General features: G+C 44.6%; 1 protein-coding gene across 2 annotated transcripts in view; it reads left to right on the forward strand.

Moving 5' to 3' along the window:
- Nucleotides 1-12,277, forward strand: part of ABCA4 (ATP binding cassette subfamily A member 4) — a 144,415-nt gene that overhangs the window by 51,491 nt on the left and 80,647 nt on the right. For both annotated transcript variants that reach the window (XM_025288233.3, XM_044944665.2), the window contains 2 exons: nt 10,240-10,445; nt 11,124-11,300. In XM_025288233.3, the coding sequence (XP_025144018.3) occupies nt 10,240-10,445; nt 11,124-11,300 (383 nt within the window). The remainder of the gene's footprint in view (nt 1-10,239; nt 10,446-11,123; nt 11,301-12,277) is intronic.

Raw genomic sequence — 12,277 nt, forward strand, 5'->3', positions numbered from 1 at the left:
GGTGGGGGGAGGAAAAGTGAGGACCAGTGACCTGAAAAGAGAAGAAGGGGGTGAAGAGTAGTGAAGAAGAATCTGATCCTTGCAACTGGTCCCGGGATGTTCTGTTTTTGTCTTTGTGTTTTGGGAAGTCAGGAAGAGCCTTGGAATTGGGAAGTCCAAGGCAGAGCCTTGGAAACTCCCCAGTTCTTATCCTCAGGAGCAGACAGGGCATGAAAACCCCTTCACAGTGGCTGCAGGACTTCTCCAGGACAGGGCAGCAAGCGTGTTCCTGAACAGGCTGTTTAAGGCTTGACTGAGCCTCTCCCCTCTTCAATAATATGACTTTCATTAAAGAGCTTTGAGAACTTCTGGGCCAGACTCAAAGCCTACTTCCCTGCCTGTTCCAAAAAAGAAAAGAAAAAAATCATTTCAGGAAAATTCAGCAAAAAATACTGTAAAACATAAATTATGTTGATCCAGGTCAGCTTTCCTGGTGGCTCAGCTGATAAAGAATCTGCCTGCAATGTGGGAGACCTGGGTTTGATCCCTGAGTTGGGAAGATCACCTGGAGGAGGGAAAGGCTCCCCACTCCAGTATTCAGGCCTGGAGAATTCCATGGACTATACAGTCCATGGGGTTGCAAAGAGTCAAACACGACTGAGCTACTTTCACAGGTCAGTGTGGCATTCAGAAGTGATATTGAACAACAGCAGCTCCAAGAACTAAGAGCAAATTTTGTCATTATAGGAAAGGGGAGTGATTCAATAGGTTCTCTCCTCACCTCATAGAAGTGCTAAATCTTCTTTCTCTCTGCTTGGGGGTAAGGCCTTAGTTACTGGACGTTCCATGGAGTAGGCTGGAGAGCATACCATGCCCCTGGAGCTGCCTTGCTGGGTCATTGTATACCATGTTAGGTCACTGCTTGAGGAAGCTTCTCACCCACCAGTGACGATAAACACCTTGGATCTCGCTTATAAGCTGTATCCCTCTGGGAAATCTACTTTACCTGCCAAGGCTCAATTTTGTCATTTGTAAAATATAGGTAATAACACAACAGATCTCACAGAATCGCTGTGGAGGATGAAGTGAGTGAAGTGTGCAAGGCACTTAGAATGATGGCACTCACTCAGTGCCATTGATTAGTTAAGCCTCTGTGTAAATTCTCTGCCCTTGATTCCTCACATCTTAGGTGGGGCTGGCAGTGCCCTCCTTTCCAAGTGGCTGTGACGATGAGACTGGAGAGGGTTGGGCACCTAGACATTTGATGCATGGCAGCTCTTGCTGTGAACCACAAGGATGTCTACCCTTGAACCACAGGCCATGTGAGGAATGTCCCTTTTTCTCATTTCATGTAAGCATTAACCAGGGATATTAAGCCACTCTTCATATTAACCTTATGAACTGGTTTAGAATCAGGACTGTCAGATTATTCCAGAAGGGTACAAAAGTCTACAGCATGAAAGCATATTATTTCAAGAGCCATGAACTGGATCACAAACAGCTTATGGACAATGATCTTATTTTATGTCTCATCAGTCTTTCAGAAACATAGAACTGGATGGAGGAAGGAGAACACAGGTCGGGGATAGGGAGGGCTTGAGTCATAGATGGAAGGAAGGAAGGTGTGTTTGAGCCTGCTGTGACCAGCTACAGTCATCTCGTGCAACACTCCCGCCTGCCCAGTGGGCATAATTGTTACCATTCTATAGAATTAAAGACCTAGTTGCCTAATACACCACAGCAGATAAGAGATGGCTTCAGAATTCTAACCCAGAACTGTCTGGCTGTGAAGAGGAAATTTTTTCTTCTACCATAGGGGCCACATTAGTAGGGAGCTCAGTAAGTTTGGATAAATTATATAATGAGTTGGATGCACGCTTCAGTCGTAGCCAACTCTTTGCAACCCTATGGACCATAGCCTGCCAGGCTCCTCTGTCTAAGGGATTCTCCAGGCAAGAGTACTGTAATGGGTTGCCATTTCCCCCTCCAGGGGATCTTTGTGGCCCAGGGATCGAACTCTAGTTCTTTACCTCTAGCACTACCTGGGAAGCCCATTTAATAAATTGGATAAGGACAGTAATTATTTTGTAAAGTTCAGGATAGCAGATACTATTCTTTTTCAGTCTTTTCTGCTTGGAAATAGCTAGGTTTAGAGGCTTCCCAGGTGGCACCAGTGATAAAGAACCCACCTGCCAGGGGTCGGACGTGGGTCGAATCTCTTTACTGACTGAGGTACCAAAGCCTTCCTAGTGGTAGCATCTCAAAGAACTGCTACAATTCAATCTAACGGAGGAGAAACAAGTTGCGCAAATCCAAAATGTCACAAATCCTCCAAGCACTGTCAATTATCCTCCAAATTGTCTCTGAAATCCCCCTTCCTCACTCTCTCCATGTACGGCCTCTGTTTACAGGGACCGGTACCAACTCTCCTAGCTGGTTTCTGGGCCTCTGGTCTCTCACTGCTTCTGTTCAGCTCCCACACTGCCCAGTGAGATTTTTCTGAAACTCATCTTGCCATCACTTACTGGTTCTGTGATTTCAGGCAATATTGTTCCCCTGCCTGCTGAAAATAAGGATGATAAGTGAAGTTACAGCCAGGGCAGCGTTTACCAGTGTGGCTGGACTGGGTGTTTGTGATTGGAATGTGCTTTCAACGGTTAGTGCCCGGCTCTGTTGCTTATTAAATATTTTAAGTATGATAACACTCACCTTCCAAAGTTGTTGGAATGATTAAACAAGAAAGCTTTGAGAGCTAAACTGCCCTGCAGTCAGCCAGACTGTTCTCTTTCCTTGAACCCAGCTACACAGGAAGCATCACCTGGGGGCTTTGGTGGAGTGTGAGTCTTTATGCTCCAACGTGACCTTTTTATTTGTTTCATTATTGTATTTATTTTAGAAACAGACATTTTTAAACAGCTGTGCATTTCCTCTCCCTTTGTTTTCCAGTCATGGTGCATTTCCTCACTTTTTACAGTTGAACATTTCAGATGTCTGTTCACGGTGCCCAGTGTGTTAGATAAAATTTATTGCGGCGCCTCTGGCCTGTACTTCACCATCCCAACCAACACAAACAGCCCAAAGCTATTTTATCCAGTGGCTTTTTCCATGTGGGGAGAAACAAATCTTGAGTGCTAAGGTTTAAATCTGCCAGGAAATTCATTCTGGGATGTTTGCCCACATCCACTGGCATTTTTCAAAAGGAACCCCAGGTGTCTACATTAACACCAGCAGGACCACTTGAGGCATTCATCAGCCACTTTGTTCTCGGCCTGAGAGTGGAAGTTAAAGATGTAAGAGACAAAGTTGCGGAGCCAGCGTCTCTAAGGGTGCAGTGCTTTTCTTATCCCTGAAGATTTATCCCTCACATGTCCTGAACGTATTAGCCAAAAAAGGTCAGCCCAGAGTACCAGTCCCCTTTGATTATCAAGTTCAAGCCAAGAGAATGGCTCTTTCTTTCTTTGCCTCTACTGGATATAGTTTTCCACTTAAGAGATAATTTAATTTATTTATTACTTAATGTGTTTGAATTAGCATTGGGGGGGTCACAGTTGAAGAAGGAAGCCTGCTGCTACTGCAGCTTCTTCTCCCAAGGTGGTGTTTGACTTAGCTGTATAAACAAATGACTGCATTCTCCAGAGGTCCTGAACACAGCTGTCTGCCCTGGAGAAGGCCACACCTCTTCCGGCAGGGTGAACTCTGCTTCCTGCTGAGAATCAGCAAAACAACCAACAAGGAATGGTAGGAATTGTGTAGACTTCAAATGGCAATGACCCTGCCACCCAGATTTTGGCCACAGCAGTTGGAAACTGAAGGAGACAAGGAAACCTCTTCTCTGCTTTACTGCCCTTGGCTATCACAGGGCATTCTAAAAATTCTCTTTGAGATTCTCAACTCTGGTTGCAAAATTTGTCTAGACTATAGCCATGAGACCCCAGAGACACTGTCTTTTTAATCAGTGGAGATGCCCTTTGAATTTTTTCCTGGTCGTGATGCTATCTTTCTGCTGAGCCTCTCTCACTAGCCAGTTCTTATCTACCTACAATATTCTTCCCAGCATCCATGATCACACTGTTTCTCTCTGTTTAGAACCCAAGACCTTTTATAAACAGGCTCTGTGGCTTCAGTCTCATTAGAATCTACTATGTTTTAACTTAACAAGCCAACCAGACCAGACCAGATGTGTCAAAATTCATGACCTTGGTTAAGGGTGTAGTCATTCACCATTGCTTCCCAAACACACTCATGCACCCACTCACATGAGTATACATGTTCATTAGTCAAGATCTTAACTTCAGGGACCCAGAGTAAGTACCAGTAGGGAATGAGGTCACTTGCTGTGAGGCAGGTAGCCTCCCCATGAGAATGCAAGGATACATTATGAATCATACCTCAGGGTATGACCTAGGGACTTCTGACTCATGTCCAAACCAGCTTCCACAGCTGCTCTGCCTTGACCTCTGGATTAGTTTCATAAGACCTTCCTCTGGATAGAGTTGTCTGACTTTCAACTAATGGACAATGAACAAGCTAGTGAACACCAGTGGCTTAGGATCCATCCCACCGCCACCCCTGTTGCCCAGGTGGAAGCTTTGGCTTCTGTTCATAGCATACTTCTAACCAGATGGGGTGCTGCAGATACGTTTGGGATGGATTGTGTTCCCAGCCATATTGTTTTTTTTAAATAACCGTCTTCTTCCCTAGACAAACAGCTATTATAAATGCCTGGGCTTAAATGTCACTAGACTCTTTTAACTTTGAAGATATTTTGCAAAAACAGTGATTAAAATGGTATTGATCAAGTCCTCATTATTTGTGAAATAGTTTAGTATCCTACAGGCTTCCCTGGTGGCTCAGACAGTAAAGAATCTGCCTGTAATGCAGGAGACCTGGGTTCGATTCCTGGGTCAGAAAGATCCCCTGGAGAATGGAATGGCAACCAACTCCAATATTCTTGCCTGGAGAATCCCATGAACAGAGTAGCCTGGTGGGCTACAGTCCATGGGGTCACACAGAGTTGGGCACGACTGAACAACTAACACTCACTCACTCTTAGGATCCTACATAGTTAAAACACAGGTTCTCTCCAGAGGAAGTTTGCTTGTTTCCCTCATAAGAGAGCTTGGAGTGATCATCATAAAGTGGTTGGGAGGATTCATGGGGTTAATACAAGCAAAGTCCTTGGACCAGTTTTGGGTACATAGTAAGCCTTCATTAAGCATCAACTGTTATTCTTACCAGAAGGCAGTGGTTGGCCCTTCCCAAACACACTCATGTGATGCTTAGAACATACCTATAAGGTAGGTACATCTCCGTTTTGCAAATAGAGAAAGAGAGGCCTCATGGTTAGCAAACAGCAAAGTAGGGATGGCATTCAAACACTACCCTGTACCATCTTTCTAGAGATGATAATTTAACTTGGAAAATGGGTCAAATGTTTCAGGGTGAAAATGAGTGAGAACCATTTAGATTTTGTTTTTCCAGAGAGTATCAGAGTACCAATCTAGAGAGACACAGCAGGAAACATGGCTGTGAATCAGCTGCCTGATAAAACAGCCAGGATGGAGCCCCGGTCATTGCAGGACTAAACAATATCACTGAAAAATCAGCACTTACTCTACTATAGATTTCCCTTTAAGACATGAAAGAAGAATTCAAAGAGAATGGGTTAGATTGCTCAGAAAGTAATATTATTAAAATGTATTTGTTTTTATTATTATTATTATTTTTGCTTTAATGAGAGTTATACTCTTGTTAACATTATACCAAAAATTCACCTTACACTAATTTCTCCCAGTTTGTCATCTGATTTCAGGTGCATAGGATTATGTTCAAAACACACAGTAGTAAGGTTGTATTTCTTGCAGCATTTGGGACTTCTAAATTTAACTCAATTCAGTATACACTTATTAAGCCCCTTTCATGAGGAAATACTGTTACAGAGACTTAGTAAACAAGACATGGCCCCTGACCTCCGGAAATTTACTATCTTTAGAGCTGTGCTAACAATACAGTAACCAGCAGTCACATGTGACTATTTAAATTTAAATAAAGTGAAAAGGCCAGTTTCTCAGATGCATTAGCCTCATTTCAAGTGCAAAATAGCAGTGTGTGCTTCCTGGCTACCATGTTGGATAGGGCAAAAGTAGAACATTTCCATTGTTGTGGAAAGTTCTACTGGACAGTGCTGGTCTATTGACCAGAAGCAGGAGATCTTGTTCAAGAATTCTGTTACTGCTCTTGTGCTCTTGTGGCTGCTCTTAGAGGAATGTGAAGGAACAGCACCACCCTTCAGGCTTAACATTTGAAAATATGGATCCATATTCTGCTTCTGACCCATATTGACCTTAGACAAGGACCTTTGCCCATCGGATACCAGTTTCCTCATCAGGAAAGCAAAGACATCAAACCATAAGACCTCTATGACTCCTCTGGCCAAGTGCCTTGTGATGCTATGAGGGAATTGATAGACTATTCTCTGTGTGTGTCACAGCTACAAGAAACTGCAAAGAATTCCCATCTCCCTAATAATATTCTTTTTTATTTGGAAGTTTAATTTCAAGTTCACTCTATTTGTCAATACTAAAACTCTGTATGTGCCGTCCTAAACTTGACAAACTGATTTTTTTTTTAAAAAGGGAGATATTATTATTTTTAAATAGATAAGTAATCAGATCAGATCAGATCAGTCGCTCAGTCGTGTCCGACTCTTTGCGACCCCATGAATCGCAGCACGCCAGGCCTCCCTGTCCATCACCAACTCCCGGAGTTCACTGAGACTCACGTCCGTCGAGTCAGTGATGCCATCCAGCCATCTCATCCTCTGTCGTCCCCTTCTCCTCTTGCCCCCAGTCCCTCCCAGCATCAGAGTCTTTTCCAATGAGTCAACTCTTCGCATGAGGTGGCCAAGGTACTGGAGTTTCAGCTTCAGCATCAGTCCTTCCAAAGAAATCCCAGGGCTGATCTCCTTCAGAATGGACTGGTTGGATCTCCTTGCAGTCCAAGGGACTCTCAAGAGTCTTCTCCAACACCACAGTTCAAAAGCATCAATTCTTCAGCGCTCAGCCTTCTTCACAGTCCAACTCTCACATCCATACATGACCGCTGGAAAAACCATAGCCTTGACTAGACGGAACTTTGTTGGCAAAGTAATGTCTCTGCTTTTGAATATGCTATCTAGGTTGGTCATAACTTTCCTTCCAAGGAGTAAGCATCTTTTAATTTCATGGCTGCAGTCACCATCTGCAGTGATTTTGGAGCCCAGAAAAATAAAGTCTGACACTGTTTCCACTGTTTCCCCATCTATTTCCCATGAAGTGGTGGGACCGGATGCCATGATCTTCATTTTCTGAATGTTGAACTTTAAGCCAACTTTTTCACTCTCCACTTTCACTTTCATCAAGAGGCTTTTGAGTTCCTCTTCACTTTCTGCCATAAGGGTGGTGTCATCTGCATATCTGAGGTTATTAATATTTCTCCCGGCAATCTTGATTCCAGCTTGTGTTTCTTCCAGTCCAGCGTTTCTCATGATGTACTCTGCATAGAAGTTAAATAAGCAGGGTGACAATATACAGCCTTGACGAACTCCTTTTCCTATTTGGAATCAGTCTGTTGTTCCATGTCCAGTTCTAACTGTTGCTTCCTGACCTGCATACAAATTTCTCAAGAGGCAGGTCAGGTGGTCTGGTATTCCCATCTCTTTCAGAATTTTCCACAGTTGATTGTGATCCACACAGTCAAAGGCTTTGGCATAGTCCATAAAGCAGAAATAGATGTTTTTCTGGAACTCTCTTGTTTTTCCATGATCCAGTGGATGTTGGCAATTTGATCTCTGGTTCCTCTGCCTTTTCTAAAACGAGCTTGAACATCAGGAAGTTCACGGTTCACATATTGCTGAAGCCTGGCTTGGAGAATTTTGAGCATTACTTTACTAGCATGTGAGATGAGTGCAATTGTGCGGTAGTTTGAGCATTCTTCGGCATTGCCTTTCTTTGGAATTGGAATGAAAAAGTAATAGCTATGCTCTATTTTTTTTTTTTTTTTTTTTACCTTTTTATTTTGTATTGGGTTATCCCTGTAGCTCAGATGGTAAAGAATCTGCCTGCAATGCAGGAGACCTGGGTTCAATCCCTGGGTCAGGAAGATCCTCTGGAGAAGGAAATGGCAACCCACTCCAGTATTCTTGCCTGGAGAATCCCATGGACAGAAGAATCTGGTGGACTACAGTCCATAGAGTCACAAAGAGTCAGATATGACTGAGTGACTAACACACACATAGATGATTAACAGTGTTGTGATAGTTTCAGGTGAACAGCAGAGGGACTCAGCCATACATGTGTATCCATTCTCCTCCTAACCCTCCCCCATCCAAGCATGCTGTCTTACTTTATGAGACAATCGTAGCACATGGAGAGCCCATAGATTGGGCTGTACCAGTGGCTCCTGGTGTGGGAAGAAGTCTGGACCTAGAGTTGAAAAACGGGGAGAGAAGCCAGACTCTGCCACCATCTAGCTATGTGAGCTCTGCCAGGTCTCCTCCTCAATAAAACTAGGGTTCCAGGTCACTCACCAGGCTCTGTGGAAGAGTTAATGTGTTCCTTTAAGCCTGTGTTACATCAACAGCCTTCTAACCAGGCTTCCAGCTTCCCCTTCCTACCACCAGTGAACTTTGAGAAATACGATCTAATCTCATATGTCACACCTCTGCTTAGAGCCCCACAGTGGTTTCTTGTGGCTTTTTAGGGTTTTGCCAGGAAAACTCCTGACTTTAGCATGGAAAGCCCTGCATCCCATGAAACCTTTCAGTTGGCCAATCACCCTGCAAACCCAGGAGAGCAACTGACCTGGTTCCCACCTGCCTTTTTAGTGCACACCTCTCACCACTCACCTCTGCTCACTTACATTCTTCTCTATACCCTAGGACAACCTGGGTGTGGGCATTTGACAAAATACTGATGCCATGGTCTTGCCTTCTGAGAATCTGACTTCATCGTTTGGAGTGGGACTTAAGTATATTTGTCTTTTAAAATCTCCATGGTGGTTTGAAAGCACCAGGGAAAGGGATCTCTCTTCTGTTCTCACAGGTCTGCAGAAATTCTGTGAGTGATTCTCCATGCCTGAGCTGACCTTTCCCTTGCTTTCTTCCCTTGACTAATTCTTGCTTATTCTCATCCTACTCAAGAGTCTCTTCCTCCAGGCAGCCCTCTAGGATCCCCTCCAGGTAGACTTAGCCTCATTCCACCACCGGGCTGCTTGACTACCCCAGGCCTGCTTCCACCATAATCTGCATTCTGACTGTTGGCTTACACCAACTCTCTCTCATTAGGTCTGGAGTTTCTTTCAGGAAGAGATTTTATCTTTCTTCCTTGTATCCCTGGAGCCAAACAGGCTCTGGCACTTTGCAGGCTCTCAGTAAGTATTTCGTGAACAGATTAATCAAAGCAAGGCCAGCTGACCTCTTGTGAGTTACATTCTAAGAAAGAAACATCGCACAATAACCCCAGTGTATTATAGAAACAGGAGCTTAAGGAAAAAACACACCCAAGTACAATACAATGCTTTAATGAATCTATAAAGTGGACAACACCCAATATTCAAATTAAAAGAAATTCTTAGTTCTGCTCTTTTCTAGATAATGATTTTTTTCTCTTCCAGGGGGAAAAAAGAAAAAGACAGGTTAGGAGACTCCTTCTCTATCCTCATTACCTGTCATAAAATTGTAACTGGAAACGATTTCTCTGACGAAATGCCTTTGGTTTTCTGTTATTTTCTCTCTTCCTCCTCACTCTTCCCTCAGCTGGCCATCCTTGTATGTTTGCAGAGAGGCAGGAAGGTTCACTGCTGGGACTGTTTCTGTCTCCCTTTAAAACTCTTTTATCGGCAGGCTTTCTGATCTTCAAAGCAGCTTGTATCTGATGTGACCCCACTCCCTAGACTCCATGTACTGGGGAGTGAGAGCTGGGAGTATTTTTGTCATTTTGATGACTTGCATGTTTGGACAGCCTTGGACAGCCCAATTGTGCAGTCCTTACTAAATCTGCAGGGATGAGAGCAAGTCAGTGTTTCTAAGCCCCCTTTCACCCCCCAAATCTACACACATTGAAAACTTGACACCAGAGCCCAGAGTTAAGCAAACAGCAAGTTTATAAGTCTTCTTGCTTTTGACCCATCCACTGGGGCAGCAGCCCTGATCCTCTGCCCTGTTTTGCCCTTGAGTCTTTGCCGTTGGTGTTCCTCAGACTCAATCTTTGTGATTATGCACAGTGCTTGATCCTGGATAAGTTTGAAAGCTACGATGATGAATTTCAACTCACTCAGCGAGCCCTGTCCCTGCTGGAGGAAAACAGGTTCTGGGCTGGAGTGGTATTTCCGGACATGCACCCCTGGACCAGTTCCTTACCACCCCACGTGAAGTACAAGATCCGAATGGACATAGATGTGGTGGAGAAAACCAATAAGATCAAAGACAGGTGATGTTTCAGGAGATCTCAGAAGGCCCTGGGTATCCCCAGTGATGTATGAGGCAAGGAAAGGGGGCTCCTGTGGGCTCAGGCCACTCATCTCCTTCTGAGACAGAAGGGTCATTCGGAAAGGCACAGAAAAGCACTTTGGTATCAAAGAACTAAGCTAGACAGTTGACCCTGCTAGTTGGTGGGACCAGGTGAATTCAGCTACATGTGTTTACTTCCTCACCTCAGCACTTGTCCTTGGCTGGCCTTCGAGCAATTTGGAGATGAAAATCTCTAGGTATTGGGTTATCTTCACAGAGATTCTGCAAACGAGGTTTCACCAGAGTCACTGGGAAATTACATTTGTTACAGAGTAAGGGATTGAAACTGGGCTCAGCCTATACATCAGTAAAAATTAAGTTAAATCAGAGGAAGTAAAATAATTTGTAAAGCTCAAAGTAGAGTCCTTGAATGAAAGCCATTACAAATCATGCTGAGGTTAATATTCATCACTGAGATTTAAACTTTGACCCAGAAAACAGAATCAGACAGTGTGGAAAAGTTCAGGAGAGAGTTTCAGGAGAGTGAATGCCAAGTCCCCTCGTGCTTATAACGAGTGAGTTGTCCTGTCCATTCCCATCCACTTCCCTTGTCCATTCCCATCCACATCCCTTGTCCCTGTCTCTGGTTTCTTCTCAGGTACTGGGATTCTGGCCCCAGAGCTGATCCTGTGGAAGACTTCCGGTACATCTGGGGAGGGTTCGCCTATCTGCAGGACATGGTTGAACAGGGGATCAGGAGGAGTCAGGCCCGGGAGGAGGTTCCGGTTGGAATCTATCTCCAGCAGATGCCTTACCCCTGCTTCGTGGATGACTCGTGAGTCAGAGGTCCCAGGCCCCCTCCAGGACAAGCTAATCAGGTTTCTGGGGTGGGATGAAGGGGAGGTGCTCCCCAGGCTTCGATCTCTTTGGAGAAAAATCTTTTTGGGTCCTGGGGCCAGCTTGGGGAGAATAGAGCTCTGATTGAGGAACCTGCCCTGCCCCCTCAGCTGCAGGCAGGGCCAGATGGATAAGTAAAGTGGGAAAAAGGAGTTGGTAGAAAAGGGAAGGTGAAAATTAAAGCAGGGAAAGTGAGGCTGGGGGAGGGAACACAGGCTTTTAAAATTTCCACTATGTAATATGTTTGGTATGTGGAAGAGTTCAGGTCAGTGTTTGCCCAGTGATTGCCAAAACAGCAAAGTAGGATTCTGCATCACAAGTAGGTCCGGTTCCTAGGAGCCTTGGAATAATGCAGCTCCTTCCCTAATTAGCATTCCCATGATGTGTGCTTCATGAAAAGGTGGAGGGGTGTTGGATGAGCTTGGACCCCCTTTCCTGTCCACCCCCATCCCCAAGCCTGTACATTTGCTGCCCAGTAGCAAGACATGCTAGTATCCTACTGTTTTCTGAACATGCATTTGGGGGTGGAGCAGTAGAGGGAGGGACAAAGAGGAAGAAGGGGCTGGGAGGGCTCATTTACTGTGGTGGGCGGGGGCAGAAATGTCCCAGGACTGGAGCAGAGATCTGCAATTGGCTTAGGGATTCAACTCCTAGAAAAAAAAAAACAAAAACTGGCAAGTTCACCATAGTGTATATGTGGGTCTGTGGGGTTCAGGGAGGAGAGAAATGTGCACAGCCTGAAGAAAAGAAGAGTCAAATTGCCAGCTGGCCAGGTTGTATAAATAAAACCCCATATGGGTGTAACACCTTAGTCCAATCAGTTCTTCTTGCTCAGCTCTGCAAAAGACTGAAAGAGATAACAGGGACTGTTCCACAGTCAGTTTAGGGTTGGACAATAGGCAGAGATGGGAAATG

This window comes from Bubalus bubalis, chromosome 6 (assembly GCF_019923935.1).
Source record: "Bubalus bubalis isolate 160015118507 breed Murrah chromosome 6, NDDB_SH_1, whole genome shotgun sequence".
Classification (NCBI taxonomy): domain Eukaryota; kingdom Metazoa; phylum Chordata; class Mammalia; order Artiodactyla; family Bovidae; genus Bubalus; species Bubalus bubalis.